The sequence below is a fragment of the Canis lupus genome, chromosome 18, assembly GCF_003254725.2.
Source record: "Canis lupus dingo isolate Sandy chromosome 18, ASM325472v2, whole genome shotgun sequence".
In the NCBI taxonomy this organism is placed as follows: Eukaryota; Metazoa; Chordata; class Mammalia; order Carnivora; family Canidae; genus Canis; species Canis lupus.
Genome location: NC_064260.1, coordinates 24,959,108 through 24,976,665, shown reverse-complemented (window position 1 = coordinate 24,976,665; position 17,558 = coordinate 24,959,108). Strand labels below are relative to the sequence as shown.

Genomic DNA, 17,558 nt, shown 5'->3' with positions numbered 1-17,558 from the left:
TACTGTACCTTCCTCACAAAATGGCTTTCCAAGTACTGATTTTCATCAATACTTTTGAAGATTAACCTTTTGTTAGAATTCAGGTATAGAGGTTTCAAATTTCTTTTCTCAAGCTTTCTTACACTTTCAACACATTTGAGTTTGTAAAATGTAAGTAGTAGAATAAGATAGTCCAATTAATTCATTATCAATTTGATGTCTTATTAAACTGAGTGCTTTCATCAAAACTGTACCCTAAATTAATTTTGTCCTTCTACCTGCCATTCATTTGCATCCCTTTCTCCATAAATCCATGCCTTTGTAGATAGATTTGCTTGTGTTTTCCAAAGGCCATCTAAAAATAATAGACCCTTCTTTTGTTACCATACTCTGAAGGCTGACGACATGTATACATGTGTATAACACTTTGCTCACAAATATATCTGTAATTTGTAAAAAGGTATTATTTCTATATTGTATATTTGAGGTTGAAATTTTATTCATAAACTTTTTTCCTAGTTCTACAATATGATCACTCCTCTCTCCCTACATTTTAATAATTAAACTTTGTAGAAATAAAAAAATTTGCAAAATTCTAAGATACATTTTATTATTATTATGATAAGTTATCTTATTAAATCATAGCTACATAATATCAAGTTTTGTGATATGGTAAGAATGCATAAAAATAAGCTCCAGGTGTATTGTTTTTGTTTTAGATTCTTCAAAGCACATTTTAAAAAATCCTTGTACAAATCTAGGGCTTCAATAATAACACGGATGTTCAAATTTTTACCTAATTTTAGAATCTTAAATAATTCCTTCCACAATAAAAAGCATACAACTTCTAAGGTAGATTCAAATATCTTGGATTGTATTGCTAAGAAAGCTATCTTCTAATGATAGTAAAACCTTAACATATAATAAATGGAAAATTTCCATGTTAATAATTTAGATATTTAGACTTGAGGAATGAAAGTCACTTATTGCAGAAGGGAACTGAGCAGCCTAGAAGAGAAGACAATAGACACACAAAATCACCATTGCCCACCCCATTGTTCCTGTATGTTCTTGTAAAAAAAAATTAACAATTTTCTATATCTGGAAATTGCTTCATGATAAGAGCTACCCATAATATTAAAAATAAAACTGAGTGTCCCTGGCAATTGAATATACTAATAATAAAGAAATTGAGGCAGCTCTTGATTTTAACTAGAAGTCTAACTTCTTTTTAAAAACTTGGTGACATGTAACATTAAAATACAAAATTTCTTTCCAGTTTGAACCATATAGAGCAAAAGCCAAGACTTCTTTGATAAAAAGAAACCAGATTTTGTACTTTTTCTCTCTTTACCCTAATAAAGGATAAAAAAGAACTCATGGCATAAAAATTTCTTTCATATATATATATTTACCCTCTACTGGAAAAAATATATTCATACATATTGCATTCTGAATCCTCTGTGATAGACCACTAACCAAGATCATGAAAACTTCATGTTTCACATAATCAGTGGTAACGGATAAATGTTAATGGGATTGCTTTATAGTGATGTAGAATGAATTCAATTTGAAAATTACAGATAAATTACCACAATCTCTGTTATCTTAAATCACAAAAAAACTGTAAATTTTTATCTTATTATTTTTTAACCTGTATCTTATTTTCCTAATACCTAATTAAATTTTTCTGGAAAGCAAACTAAGGTTGAAGTTTATCAAATGCTATGGGCTGAATGTATTATCATCCCACCCCGGTGCCTATGTTGAGGCCCAAACCCCCAGTAAGAAACAGACATACAGACATCAGATATGTGCAGAGGAAACACCATGTGAGGACACAGTGAGAAGGCAACTATCATTTAAAAAAAAAAATAGGTTTTCAAAGAAAAAAATACCTTGGTGGCATTTTCATATTGGACTTCTACTTTCCATAACTGAGAAAATTAATTTCTGTTTAGACTACTAAGTCTGTGGTACGTTGCAATGCTATACTTTGGAAATTAAGAGAAGTGCTTTAAAGATTAATAGAAAAAATTATATTTTAACATTAACATATAAATTCTTGTATTCAAATACCTTCAAGTTATACATTATCACAAAATAATTATCAAATCTTAATAGGCTGATGGATTTATCTAACACACCTTACTGTCAATGTTTTTCATTGTTAATAGATCAAGAGACTTCAGAGAATGTCCTGTAGGTGAAATGAAGTAAAGGCACACATGTATACGGGAATCATGGTAGTCAGTGAAGGAACGTTTAATTTTCAATTCTTCTTGAAGATAAGCCTCAAATTGAGCATCTACATAGTCAACTATAGGTTGGTAGCTGAAAAAAAAAGATTATTTCAACAGATTAGCATGACAGATTAATAACACCTATACTCTGCCTTTTAACCATTTAATTAATATAATTAATACGGGGGAGCTTGGGATGATGGCAGAGTAGAAGGACACGGTTCACTGTATCCCATGTTTACAAATAGATATCACCCACATCCAAGTTAATAAATCAGAGAGTGATCCAAACGCTAGCAAAACAAATTCCATGACTTAATACACAAAAGAAGCTGCATCTGAATGTTTAGGAAAGTCAGAAAGGGGGAGGAAGACTGTTCATAAGAGGGAGGGACCTGCATGTGCAGAGAGGGGAGAGAAACAGATCCTTGTGCCAGGGAGTTCACACAGGGAAGACAAACCCACGTAGCTTTTGATTTTTAAAGCCAGAGGGGCTGAATTCTATGAGTTTGTATAACTAATGGGGCTTAGAACCTACCTGGAGCTTTAAATGCCCACTGACTTGACCCTGGGCAAGCCTAGAGGACTAGTGATAGCTGTATCATTCCCCTTAAAGATTCAGCAACCTGTGCATGGAGGTAACATAAAAAATGGTAGTTTAGGGATCCCTGGGTGGCTCAGTGGTTTAGCGCCTGCCTTTGGCCCAGGGCTCGATCCTGGAGCCTGGGACGAGTCCCACATCAGGCTCCCAGCATGGAGCCTGCTTCTCCCTCCTCCTGTGTCTCTGCCTCCCTCTCTCTCTCTCTCTCTCTCTCTCCACGTCTATCATAAATAAATAAATGAATAAATAAATAAATAAATCTTTAAAAATATGGTAGTTTACATAGTGCTGAGGGCAAACAGGAGACATATCCATTTATACTGATTTCAGAGCATGTTAGGAGATGGCACTGAAAATGAAGGACCCAACAGGTGTCATTTTGCTCTCCCATTCCCCAGCATAAACACAGGGCCATCTGCAGGACCTTGGGTTGCACAGACAGTAGCTAACCAAATTGCTAGCAATGTGCCATGTCCACAAGTTTTCCTGAGGACCCCCATATTCCAAGCCTGCCAGCCTCAGCCCTGAGCTCAGGGAAAATTTTGTTAAGCTGCATATCATCCCTGCCCAGCTGCTGGGTGCACAGCCACCATTGCACACCTGAACCAGCATGCACACCTATCATCACACACCATGCCCAGCAACCCACATCCTCTCGCACTGAAGCCAAGACTCCCATTGCCTCAACACTTCAAGGGATCCAGCATAAGACTAGTTGCACAAAGAAAATTTGGCTAAAACTACTACCCTACCCCAAGTTCTCCAGCAGGCACAACCCCTAAGAGTTGCCTTACCTGGGTTCTACTAAGTACAGAGAACAAGCAGTGTCCACAACAGGCAAAGAGTCAGTGCAGGTGACTGAACTGAAAGGAAAAATGACTATGACACAAAAGCAGGATGTAAGCAACACACATAGGATACTCTACTCAAGTGCCAGGTTCCAGTGCACAGGGAACACTACACAGAACCTCCTCTTCATAAAGTCACTACTTTTAAGAGAAAAAGACATAGCTGACATTCTTAACACACATAAACAGACACAAAGAAGCAGACAAAATGAGGAGACAGAGAAATTTATGCAAATTGGAAGAATAGGACAACCCAATCAAAGCGAAGCAGATAAAAGTAATATGCCTCATAGAAAATTTAAAGCAATGAGCATGAGGACTCACTGGAATTGAGAAAAGTCCAAGACATGAGTAAGAACCTTAACAAAGAGATAAGGAACAAACAGCAGAAAGGAAGAGCACAATAAACTAAATTAATGATTGACAGAATGAACAGCAGAAAGAAAAAGGCAGAGGAATGAATTAGTGACCTAGAAGATAGAGTAATGGAAGAAAGTCACCAAGCTGAACAAAAAAAAAAAAAAAAAGAATTATGCAAAAGGAGAATAGACCTATGGAACTCAGTGACTACACCAAACATAATATCATCCATGGTACAGGACTCTCAGAAGAAGAAGAGAGAAAAGGAAGCAGAAAATTTATTTCAAGAAATAATAGCTGAGGGACACCCAGGTGGCTCAGTGGATGAGTGTCTGTCTTTGGCTCAGGTAATAATGCTGCGATCGAGTCCTGCATCAGGCTCCCTACAGGGGAGGCTGCTTCCCCCTCTGCCTATGTTTCTGCCTCTCTCTGTGTGTCCCTCATGAATAAATAAATAAAATCTTTAAAAAAGAGAGAAAGAAATAATATCTGAAAAATTCCCTAATCTGGAGGGAAAGCACAGATACCTAGATCCAGGAGGCACAGAGAACTGGATCAAAATCAACAAAAGCAGACCATCATGGACTACTGTGACACCATCATTTTTATCCCACCATGCTGAAAGCCTTTTTTATCCCATCCCATGCTGAAAGCCTTCAGGGAACAAAACACCAACACATAGTACAATACAGCCACTTACACAGAGTCATCCATCCTGGATGAAAAAGGATAATATATCATAATAAGAGCATCTATCTAACAAGAAGATCTAACACATAAATATTTGTGATCCTAGCTAAGGAAAACAAACCTAAAGAAATTCATTGATAATAATACAATAATAGTAGGGTACTTTAACGCTCCCTCACAGCAATGGACAGATCATTTAAGTAGAAGATTGACCAGGAAACAAAGACTTCAAATGACACTCTGAACCAGATGGACTTCATAGATACATTCAGACATTTAATCCTAAACCAGCAGATGCACATCCTTCTCAAGTGCATATGGAACACTCTTCAGAAGAGATAACATATCAGGTCACAATCAGGACTCAGCCAGTACAAAATGTTTGAGATAATATGATACATATTTTCAGAACACAGTGCTTTAAAACTTGAAGCAACTACAGGAAAAACTTAGAAGGACCATAAATACATGGAAGAGAATCCTACTAAATGGATGGGTCAACAAGAAACTAAGGAAGAATTTTTAAAATACATGGAAACAAATGGAAATGAAAATACAACATTTCAGAACATTTATGATGCAGCAAAGTGATCCTAAGATGGAAGCATATAGCAAAACTGGCCTTTCTCAAAAAACAAGAAAAGTCTCAAATATATAACATAACATTACAGAGCAAATAAGGCCTAACTCCAGCAGGAGAAGAGAAATAACAAAGATTAGGGCAGAAATCAATGATCAGATATCAAATCTATCAGAATTTTTTTGATCAGAAATAAAAAAATCAACGATTTAAAAAAAAAATCAAAAAAATTTTTAAAAAGCCAGTAAAACAGGTCAAGGAAAGTAGGGTTGGTTCCTTGAAATAATTGAGATAAATAAACCCCTACGCAGACTTTTCAAATAGAAAAGACCCAAAAATCAAAATCATAAATGAAAGAGGAGAAATCACTACCAATAATCAAGAATAAAACAATTCTGAGACAATATTATGAGCAACTCTATGCCAACAAATTTAGCAATCTGAAAGAAATGGATGCACTCCTAGAAACTTATAGACTACCAAAACGGAAACAGGAAGAAATAAAAACACCTGAACAGACCCATAACCAGCAAAGAAAATGAAGCAGTCATCAAAAATCTCCCAACATATGAGTGAAACCATATAATGATTGTCCTCTGATTGACTCATACGGGGAATATTAGAAATAGTGAAAGGAATATAGGAGAAAGGAAGGAAAATGAGTGGGAAAAATTAGAGAGGGAGACAAAACATGAGAGACTCCTAACTCTAAGAAATGAACAAGGGGTAATGGAAGGGGAGGCAGGTGGGGAGAAGGGGTGACTGGGTGATGGGCACTGAGGGCACTTGATGGGATGAGCACTGGGTGTTATACTATATGATGGCAAATCGAACTCCAATAAAAAATACACAAATAAAATAAAATAAATATTTTTTAAAATCTCCCAATAAACAAGAGTCCAGGGTCAGATGGCATCTCAGCAGAATTCTAACAAACATTTAAAGAAAAATTAGGACTCCTTCTTCTGAAGCTGCTTCAAAAAGTAGAAAAGGAGGGAAAACTTCCAAACTCAATCTATGAGGCCAGCATTACTTCGATCCCAAAATCTCACAAAGACTCCACCAAAAAGATTTACAGACCAATATTCCTGATGAATATAGATATAAATAATCTAACTAAGACACTAGCTAATACAATCCAATAATACATCAAAAGGATTATTCACGATGACCGAGTAGGATTAATTCCTGGGCTGTAAGGGTGGTTAAACATCCACATATCAATCAATGTGATGAACCACATTAATAAAAGAAAGGACAAGAACCATATGATCCTCTAAGTAGATCCAGAAAAAGCATTTGACAAAATACAACATTCCTTCCTTTCTTGATAAAACCTCTGCAGTGTAGAGATAGAGGGAACATTCCTCAATATCATAAAATCCATATACAAAAAACCCACAGAAAATATCATCCTCAATGGGGAAAAACTGAGAGCCATTCCCTAAGGCCAGGAACATGACACGGATGCCCAATCTCATCACTGTTATTCAACATAGTACTAGAAGTCCTAGCCTCAGCAATCAGACAACAAAAAGAAATAAAAGACATTCAGAAGAACAAAACTTCATAGATAACATGATACTCTATGTTGAAAACCCAAAAGATTCTACCCCAAAATTGCTAGAACTCATACAAGAACTCAGCAAAGTTACAGTATATAAAATCAATGCAAAAAAATTAGTTGCATTTCTTTTGTTTTTTTAAATATTTTATTTATTCATGAGAGACAGAGAGAGGCAGAGACACAGGCAGAGGGAGAAGCAGGCTTCATGTGGGGAGCCCAACATGGGACTCGATCCTGGGACCCTGGGATCACGCCCCGAGCCAAAGGCAGGCACCCAACCGCTGAGCCACCCAGGTGTCCCAATTAATTGCGTTTCTATACAGTAACAGTGAGGTAGCAGAAAGAGAAATCAAGGAATCAATTCCATTTACAATTGCACCCAAAAGCATAAGATAACTAGGAATAAACCTAACCAAAGAGGTAAAGGATCTATACCTTAAAAACTACAGAACACTCATGAAAGAAATGGAGGAAAGCACAAAGAGATGGAAAAACATTCCCTGTTCATGGATTGGAAGAGGCCATACCCAGAACAATCTACATATTCAGTGCAATCCCTAACAAAATACTATCAGCGTTTTTCATAGAGCCGGAACAAACAATCCTAACATTTGAACAGAACCAGATAAGACCCCAAATAATCAAAGGAATGTTGAAAAAGAAATGCAAAACTGGGGGACATCATAATTCCAGACTTCAAGCTGTATTACAAAGCCATGATCATCAAGAGTGTGATACTGGCACAAAAACAGACACACAAATAAATGGAACAGAATAAAAAACCCAGAAATGGACCATCAACGTTATGATCAACTAATCTTTGACAAAGCAGGAAAGAATATCCAATATAAAAAGACATTCCCGGGATCCCTGGGTGGCGCAGTGGTTTAGCGCCTGCCTTTGGCCCAGGGCGCGATCCTGGAGACCCAGGATCAAATCCCACGTCAGGCTCCCGGTGCATGGAGCCTGCTTCTCCCTCTGCCTGTGTCTCTGCCTCTCTCTCTCTCTCACTGTGTGCCTATCATAAATAAATAAAAATTTAAAAAAAAATTAAAAAGACATTCCCTTCAGCAAATGGTGTTGGAAAACCTGGACAGCCACATGCAGAAAAATTAAACTGGACCATCTTTAGGGACACGTGGTGGCCCAATGGTGGAGCATCTGCCTTTGGCTCAGGTCATGACCCCAGGGTCCTGGTATTGAATCCTTCATCAGACTTCCCACAGGGAAGTCTCTTCTCCTTCTGTCTATGTCTCTGCCTTTCTCGTCTCTTATGAATAAATAAATAAAATCTTTTAAAAATAATAAAATAAACAAGGTGACTTTCTATGTCATACACAAAAATAAATTTAAAATGGATGAAAGGGGGCTCTGGGTGGCTCAGTGGTTGAGTGTCTGCCTTCAGCTCAGGGCATGATCCTGGAGTCCCGGGATCGAATCCCACATCGGGCTCCCTGGGGAGTCTGCTTCTCCCTCTGCCTATGTCTCTGCCTCTGCTTCTCTTTCTGGGTCTCTCACAAATAAATAAAAGCTTCAAAAATTAAATTAATTAAATTAAATTAAATTAATAAATAAAATAAAATAAAATAAAATGGATGAAAGACCTAACTGTGAATCCAGACAGGAATCCATCAAAATCCTAGAGGAGAACACAGGCAGCAACATCTTTGAACTTGGCTGCAGCAATTTCTCTCTAAGGCATATCTCCAAAGGTAAGAAAAACAAAAGTAAAAATGAATTATTGGGACTTCATCAGGATAAGAAGCTGTTGAACAATAAATGAAACAATAAACCAAATTAAAGGCAGCCTATGAAATAGGAGAAGGTATTCATAAATGACATCATATAAAGAACTAGAATTTAAAATCTCCAAAGAACTTATTCAATGCAACACCCCAAAAATAATCCAGTCAAGAAATGGACAAGACATGAACAGACATTTCTCTGAAGAAGACATACAAATGGCCAACAGACACATGAAAAAATGTTCAACATTACTTATCATTAGGGTAATACAAATCAAAACTGTAATGAGATACCACCTCATACCAGTCAGAATGGATAAAATTAACAAGTCAAGAAATAACAAATGTTGACAAGGATGTGGAGAAAGGGGAACCCTCTTACACTGTTGGTGGGAATGCAAACTGCTACAGCCAGTCTGGAAAATGGCATGGAGGTTCCTCAAGAAGTTAAAAATAGAGCTACCCTAGGACTTAATCTTCTTGAAAGTAAAGAGTATATAAATAAGATTATCTTGCATTATCTAGGTACTCATATGCAACAACAAATGTCTTTAAAAGAGATATAAAGGTAGCAGAGAAAGCTGTGTGAAGATAGAGGCAGAAGGGAGTGATATAGACACGGAAATATCAACAAAGATACTAAATTCCTTGAAATAAGAAAATCTTTTATTATCAAAATAAGAAATCACTAACCTGGCTTCTTTGTTTATTTGATCACCATATCCCACAGTTCTCACAACAGTTAATTTCAATTGAACATTATTTTCTTGAAGTTCATATGTCTGAATTTTAAGTCCAACATTTGAGTAAAAATGCGAGGATTTTTTGTCTTTCAAATTAGTATTGAATAATGTGTCAATGAGTGTTGATTTTCCAATCCCAGTTTCTCCTGTAATAAACATAGATACATTATCTAGGGGCATAAGATGGCTGAGAAGTAACACTCTTAACTCTTAAAGTGGCTTAAAGGGTCTCAAATACATCAATGACTATAATGTCCTTTAAAGTATACATGCTTCTCTTGACTCAGTCATTAATATAATATAGAAAAATATATACATAAAGATACATCAGATTTTGAAGAGCACTGAAACATTTAAAGAAAAAAGTCTAAGTAATATGACTAACATGATGGAAACAAACACAGATGAAAAGACACAGTCTTGAAGTAACAGCACCAGTGTTACACTACTTAAGATAAATTGAAATGAGCATTTGAGAAAATTAATAATTCAGAAGAGGAGTCAGGCACTTACCCACACACAGAATATTAAAAGAGAATCCTTGTTGGATAGATCGGTTCACCAATTGATGAGGCAAACATTCAAAACCAAAATGACCAAGCATTGTTAAGCAACGGACACTATCTCCTTTTTGCTTAAAAAAATAAAAATGAAAAAGTATTAATTAGAATTAGTAATATCATTTGAAATACGATTTTAACATGTTGAAGAAATTACAGTTATCATTTGATTATCATAATTCAGACAATATTCAAATGAAGCAAATTTGTGAGCAAATAAGTCTTTTTCCAGACACATAAATTTTGCTTCAACTTAAAAAATAGTAAATAGAGAGGAAGAAGAGGAGGATGGTGGTGGAGTAGAAGGACCTAGGCTCATCTTGCTCATCTTGTCTCATCAATATAAATGGATAACTATGAAATCATCCTAAATATCCCCAGAAATCAATCTGAAGAATGACAGAACAAACTCCACAACTAAAGGGAGAGAACAGGCCACATCAAAGAAGGCAGGAAATGTGGAGAAGTGGTAGAGGGGAGAAAAAGATCATAGGTGCTGCTGTAAGAAGAGAGCCAGAGCTGCAGGGAAGAATGAAAGAGGAGCACACAGGGGAACACACAAAGAGAATGTTTTGCAAAAGGTATGGGATTGGAAATCTAGAAGGGCTGAATTTCGTGAGTTCTTGCAACCAGTGGGGCTTAAAGCCTGCAGTTTTGAAGGTGAGCTGCCTTGGCTAGGATAGAGCTCCAAGGGCACTGTGCTGCTCCTGGAGAGAGGGCAGGCAAACAACTCAGTAGCAGATCCCATGGAAATAGCACTCTGATCATTGCCTAGGGCACACAGGGGGCAGATTATTTACTCTTCTCCAAGTACAGACCAAAAAGGCATTGTTCGCAGATGCATCTTGGGAACAAAAGAGCTGCCTGGCAACATTTCCCTCATCTGTCAGTCAGCATAAACACAGAGCTGCTGGAAGCAGCACAGTGCCACCACTGGTTGTCTAAACTTGCTTGCACAAAGCCCCACCCCTTGCACTCTGGTGGGAATACCCTTCCAAGTCAAACTTGCTTCAAGCACAATGTGGCAGGCTCCACCTACAGAAGACCAGCAGAAACCCTGCCCACACTATGTCTCCTGACCTGAAAGTTCTGCAGGACTTCAGTCCTAGTGGAAGTAGTATCAGGTCTCAGTCAACAAGCAGACCAGAGCACACTTAGTTTAAACCATTTTGGCCAGGGGTCAAGCACTGCCCACTGCAGGCAAGGAAAGCCTCTGCAGACCACTGGTGTGAAGAATAGAGCAAAAGCAAATGCATGGAGCACAAACCAGAGGCACTCCCTGAAGCATCAGACCCTGGACACAGCATGACCCATTCAGGGGTCCTGAGAGTATCAGGACCAGGAAACATAATGGGCTTTTCTAACATACAAAATAAGGCAAACCTTAGATAAAATGTCAAACGGAGGAATTCATCCCAAGTGAAAGAACAAGATAAGTTCACAACCAGAGATCTAAGCAAAGCAGATAGAAGTAACATGTCTGATGGAGAATTTAAAGCAAAAATCACAAGGATATTCTCTGGGCTTAAAAAAAAAGAATATAAGAGATCAGTGAGGCCTCACTGCAGAGAGAGAAGAGTAAAAAAAAAAAAAGTCAGAGATGAAGAGTACAATAAATGAGATTGGAAACAGGCCTGATGCAATGTACAGTGGGCTGGAAGAAGTAGGGGAATTAATTAATGACATAGAAGACAAAGTAACAGAAATTAAAGAAGCTGAACAGCATAGAGAAAGCATTACACAAGAACAGACTTGCAGAACTCAGTGACTCCATCAAATGTAATAACATGAATATTATAGGAGTCCTAGAAAAGAAGAGAGAGAAAGGGGGCAGAAATTTTATTTGAAGAAACAGTAACTGAAAATGTCCCTAATCTGAGGAAGAAAATAGACATCCAGATCCAGGAGGCACAGAGAACTCCCATCAAAATCAAGTAGAGCAGGCCAGTGGAGTTAAGATGACAGAGCAGTAGGGGACCCTAAGTTTCACTGGTCCATCGAATACAGCTAGGGAGTTAGCAAGTCATTCTGAAACATGTGGAATCAATCAGATATCTGAGGAAAAAAATGTTGCCTTTCTATAAGCAGAAAAGCACCCACTTTTTTGGAAGGTAGGAGTTGTGGAGACTTAAATCCAGGAAGATATATCTGAAGATACGGTGAAAGGGAGGGAGCCTGCTTAAGGAGGCTTTCACAAAATATAACCTGCAGGGTGCAAAGTCAGAACTTTTAGAAGTCTGCAACAGTGGGAGATGCGCCTGCCTTAAGGTGCTCGGGTGGTGTGGGATGGAATCCCAGGTGTGACATCGTGGTCTTGGGATCCCCAGGGTCACAAAAAGAACAAGTGTGCCTGAGTGTGGCAGAGTTCTCACACTTAGGAGAGGGGAAGGCCACTGAAAACAGTGAGTTTCTGCACCAGCTTTCTGCTCTGTGTTGCCATAAACTGTGAGCAGCTGAATGATTGAACAACTGCTTTCCACACAGGTGCCCAGCAAAAGGCAGAGGCATAGCAAGACCCCTTTGTCCCCTAGGAGAAATGGCATGGGTTGACGATCCAGGAGTCTATAAAATTTAGAAACCTGAAACTCAGTTGCATGCCTGAGGAAAAAAAAAAAAACGGTCACAGGCTGGGTGAACACAAAGTTTGGATGAAAACCAAGGAGACAAGAGTGACTGACTGCTTTTCTGTGAGGACTCACTGAGGAGTGGGGGCATGACCTCAGCTACAGAGCTAGAGAGCAGGCCACTGCCATCCACATGCTGCCCTTCAGTGTAGAGAGCTTGCAGGAGTGAAATAGCAACACATAATGCAATGCAGAGCTGCCTACATTAACCCCAGCCCCCTGGCAAGGGAGGGACCTTTCCACAAAGGCAAGGGCACCTGAGAATTAAGGCAACAGTCCATCCCCCTGAACATCAGCAGCAAGAACTGGCCAACACAATGTACTGAACATAGGGAGATGCAAACCTTAGGTTTTGGAGAAAACAGATATAGCATTCATGTTTTGTTTTTTTTTAAATTCTTTAGTCTCTCGGTTTTTCAGTTATTTTCATATTTTTCCAATTACTTTTTAATGATGAGTTTTGTTTTTTACATATATGCTATAATTTTTATTTTTTTCTTTCCTTTCCTTTCATTTTATTTTATTAATTTTTTTGGTATATTTTCTATTGGAGTTCGATATGCCAACATATAGTATAACACCCAGTGCTCATCCTGTCAGGTGCCAGCTCAGAACCCATCATCAGGTCACCCAATGCTCCTGCCCACCTTCTCTTCCACTACCCCTTGTTTGTTTTCTAGAGTTAGGAGTCTCTCATGGTTTGTCTCCCTCTCTGATATTTCACACTCAATTTCTCTCCTTTCCCCTTTAATCCCTTTTACTATTTCTTATATTCCCTGTATGAGTGAAACCATATGATGATTGTCCTCTGATTGACTCCCTTCACTCAGCATAATACCCTCCAGTTCCAACCATGTCGAAGCAAATGGTGGGTATTTGTTGATTCTAATGGCTGAGTAATATTCCATTATATATATAGACCACATCTTATTTATTCATTCATTGTCGATGGACACCTAGGCTCCTTCCCCAGTTTGGCTATTCTGGACACTGCTGCTATAAACATTGGGGTGTAGGTGTCCTGGCATTTCACTACATCTGTATCTTTGGGGTAAATCCCCAGTAGTGCCATTGATGGGTCGTAGGGCAGCTCTATTTTTACCTCTTTGAGGAACCTCCACACAGTTTTCCAGAGTGGCTGCACCAGTTCACATTCCCACCAACGGTGCAGGAGGGTTCCCCTTTCTCCACATCCTCTCCAACGTTTGTGGTTTTCTGTCTTGTTAATTTTCCCCATTCTCACACGTGTGAAGTGGTATCTCATTGTGGTTTTGATTTATATGGCAAGTGATGAGGAGCATCTTCTCATGTGCTTGTCGGCCATGTCTATGTCTTCCTTGGTGAAATTTCTGTTCATGTCTTTTACCCATTTCATGATTGGATTGCTTGTTTCTTGGGTGTTGAATTTTAATAAGTTCTTTATAAATTTTGGATACTAGCCCTTTTTTGATCTGTCATTTGCAAATATCTTCTCCCATTCTATAGGATATCTTATAGTTTTGTTGACTACTTCTTTTGCTGTGCATAAGTTTTTATCTTGATTAAGTCCCAATAATTCATTTTTGCTTTTGTTTCCCTTGCCTTCATAGATATAAATTTGCTGTGGCAAAGTTTAAAAAGGGTGTTGCCTGTGTCTCCTCTAGGATTTTGATGGATTGTCTCACATTGAGATTTTTCATCCATTTTGAGTTTATCTTTGTGTCTGGTGGAAGAGAATGGTCTAGTTTCATTCTTCTGCATGTGGATGTCCAATTTTCCCAGCAACATTTATTGAAGAGACTGTCCTTTTTCCAGTGGATGGTCTTTCCTGCTTTGTCAAATATTAGTTGACCAAAGAGTTGAGGGGGTATTTCTGGGTTCTCTATTCTGTTCCATTGATTTATGTGTCTTTTTTTTGTGCCAGTACCACACTGTCTTGATGACCACAGCTTTGTAGTACAACCTGAAATCTGGCATTGTGATGCCCCCAGCTCTGGTTTTCTTTTTCAATAGTCCCCTATTTGGGGTCTTTTCTGATTCCATACAAATCTTAACATGATATGTTCCAACTCTCTGAAGAAAGTTTTTCCATCTCTTTGTGTCTTCCTCAATTTCTTTCAGAAGTGTTCTGTAGTTTTTTAGGGTACAGATCCTTTACCTCTTTGGTTAGGTTTATTCCTGGTATCGGTGCTTTTTGGTGCAATTGTAAATGGGATTGATTCCTTATTTTCTCTTTCTTCAGTCTCATTGTTAGTGTATAGAAATGCCACTGATTTCTGGGCATTGACTTTGAATCCTGCCACACTGGCAAATAGCTGGATGAGTTCTAGCAATATTGGGGTGGAGTGGCCTGGGTTTTCTACATACCCTTTCATGTCATCTGCAAAGAGGGAGAGTTTGACTTCTTTTTTGCCAATTTGAATGCCTTTTATTTCTTTTTGTTGTCTGATTGCTGAGGCGAGGACTTCTAGTACTATGTTGAATAGCAGTGGTGAGAGTGGACATCCCTATCTTGTTCCTGATCTTAGGGGAAAGGCTCCCAGGGTTTTCCCATTGAAAATGATATTTGCTGTGGGCTTTTTGTAGATGGCTTTTAAGATGCTGAGGAATGTTCCCTCTACCCCTACACTCTGAAGAATTTTGAACAGGAATGGATGCTGTAGGGTATCCCTGGGTGGCTCAGTGGTTTAGCACCTGCCTTCGGCCCAGGGCGTAATCCTGGAGTCCCGAGATCGAGTCCATGTCGGGCTCCCAGCAGCATGGAGCCTGTTTCTCCCTCTGCCTGTGTGTGTCTCTGCTTCTCTCTCTCTCAGTGTCTCTCATGAATAAATAAATAAAATCTTTTTAAAAAAAGGAATGGATGCTGTATTTGTCAAATGCTTTCTTTGCATCTATTGAGAGGATCATACGGTTCTTGTTTTTTCTCCTGTTGATATGATCTATCACATTGATTGTTTTATGAGTGTTGAACCACACTTGATCCCAGGTATAAATCTCACTTGGTCATGGTGAATAAACTTCTTAAATGTACTGTTGGATCCTATTGGCTAATATCTTGTTGAGAATTTTTGCATCTATGTTCATCAGGGATCAATATCTACAATTCTCCATTTTGGTGGGGTCTTTGTCTGATTTTGGAATTAAAGTGATGCTGGCCTCATAAAACAACTTGGAAGTACTCCATCCCCTTCTAGCTTTCAGAACAGCTTTAGTAGAATAGGTATTGTTTCTTCTTTAAACGTTTGATAGAATTCACCTGGGAAGCCAATTGGCCCTGGACTTTTGTGTCTTAGGAGGTTTTTGATGACTGCTTCAATTTCCTCCATGGTTATTGGCCTTTTCAGGTTTTCTATTTATTCCTGTTCCAGTTTTGGTAGTTTGTGGTTTTCCAGAAATGCATCCACTTCTTCTAGCTGCTCATAATATGTTTTTAAAATCATTTTTATTTCCTTGGTTTAGGTTGTGTTCTCTCCTCTTTCATTCATGATTTTATTAATTTGAGTCTTTCTCTTTTCTTTTTAATAAGGCTGGCTAGTGGTTTATCTATCTTATTAATTCTTTCAAAGAAAGAACCAACTCCTGGTTTTGTTGATCTGTTCTACAGTTCTGGTGTTTATTTTATTGAGTTCTGCTGAAATCTTTATTATCTCTCTTCTTCCTCTTGGTGAATGCTTTATTTGCTGCTCTCTCTCTAGTTCCTTTAGGTGTGATGTTAGCTTCTGTATTTGAGTTTTTTCCAATTTTTTTGAGGGATGCTTGTATTATAATCTATTTCCCTCTTAGAAATATCCCAAAGATTTTGAATGGTTGCATCTTCATTTTCATTAGTTTCCATTAATCTTTTTATTTCTTCTCCAATTTCCTGGTTGACTGATTTGTCTTTTAGCAGGATTTTGTTTAACTGTATCCCAAAGATTTTGAATGGTTGCATCTTCATTTTCATTAGTTTCCATTAATCTTTTTATTTCTTCTCCAATTTCCTGGTTGACCGATTTGTCTTTTAGCAGGATTTTGTTTAACCTCCACGAGTCTCTTCCAAAATGTCTTCTTGTGAGTGAGTTCTAGTTTCAAAGCATTGTGGTCTGAAAATATGCAGGGGACCGTCCCAGTCAGTCTTTTGGTATCGGTTGAGACCTGGTTGTGACCCAGTATGTGGTCTATCCTGGAGAAAGTACCATGTGCAAGTGAAATGAATGTGTATTAGGTTACATTCGGATACAAAGGTCTATATATATCTGCAAAATCCATCTGGTCCAGTGTATCATTTAAAGCTCTTGTTTCTTTGGCGATGTTGCACTTAGAATACTTGTCATTTGCAGAAAGTGCTGTGCTGAAGTCTTTTACTATTAGTGTATTATTATCTAAGTATCTCTTTACATTGGTTATTAACTGATATTATTGGCATAATGTCCCTCTTCATCTCTTACTACAGTCTTTAGGATAAACAATTTATCTGATATGAGGTTTGCTACTCCAGCGTTCCTTTGAGGACAATTTGAATGGTAAATGGTTCTCCACTCATTCATTTTCAGGCTGTAGGTGTCTTTAGGTCTAAAATTAATCTCTTGTAGACAGCAAAAAGATGGGTCTTGCTTTTTTACCCAGTCCAGTACTCTGTCTTTTGATGGGTTCATTTAGCCCATTCACGTTCAGAGTAACTATTGAAAGATATGAATTTAGTGTCATTGTAATATCTATTCAGTCCCTGTTTTTGTGGATTGTTTCCTTGGACTTCTTCTTTCTTTTACAGGGTCCCCTTTAATATTTCTTGCAGAGCCGGTTTGGTGGTCACATATTCTTTCAGTTTCTGCCTATCTTGGAAGCTCTTTATCTCTCCTATTCTGAATGAGAGCCTTGCTAGATAGAGTACTCTTGGCTGCATGTTCTCATTTAGGACCCTGAATATATTTCCAGCCCTTTCTAGCCTGCCAGGTCTCTGTGGAGAGGTCTGCTGTTAACCTAATATTTCTCCCCATATAAATTAGGGATCTATTGTCTCTCTCTGCTTTAAGGATTTTATCTTTCTTTGGAATTTGCAA

The 17,558-nt window shown here is 38.1% G+C and overlaps 1 protein-coding gene across 6 annotated transcripts in view; it reads right to left on the bottom strand.

The window, feature by feature from the left end:
- The window catches only part of SEPTIN14 (septin 14), a 93,456-nt gene that overhangs the window by 41,723 nt on the left and 34,175 nt on the right, over positions 1-17,558 (bottom strand). For 3 of the 6 annotated variants that reach the window (XM_049096590.1, XM_049096591.1, XM_025449456.3), the window contains exons 3-5: positions 9,870-9,990; positions 9,307-9,502; positions 2,127-2,313 (exon numbers count right to left, since the gene is read on the bottom strand). In XM_049096590.1, coding sequence (XP_048952547.1) covers positions 2,127-2,313; positions 9,307-9,502; positions 9,870-9,990 — 504 coding nt within the window. Of the gene's footprint in view, positions 1-2,126; positions 2,314-2,760; positions 2,849-9,306; positions 9,503-9,869; positions 9,991-13,642; positions 13,931-17,558 lie in introns of those variants that run through there. The other 3 variants (XM_049096592.1, XM_049096589.1, XM_025449460.3) reach the window with 3 other exon arrangements.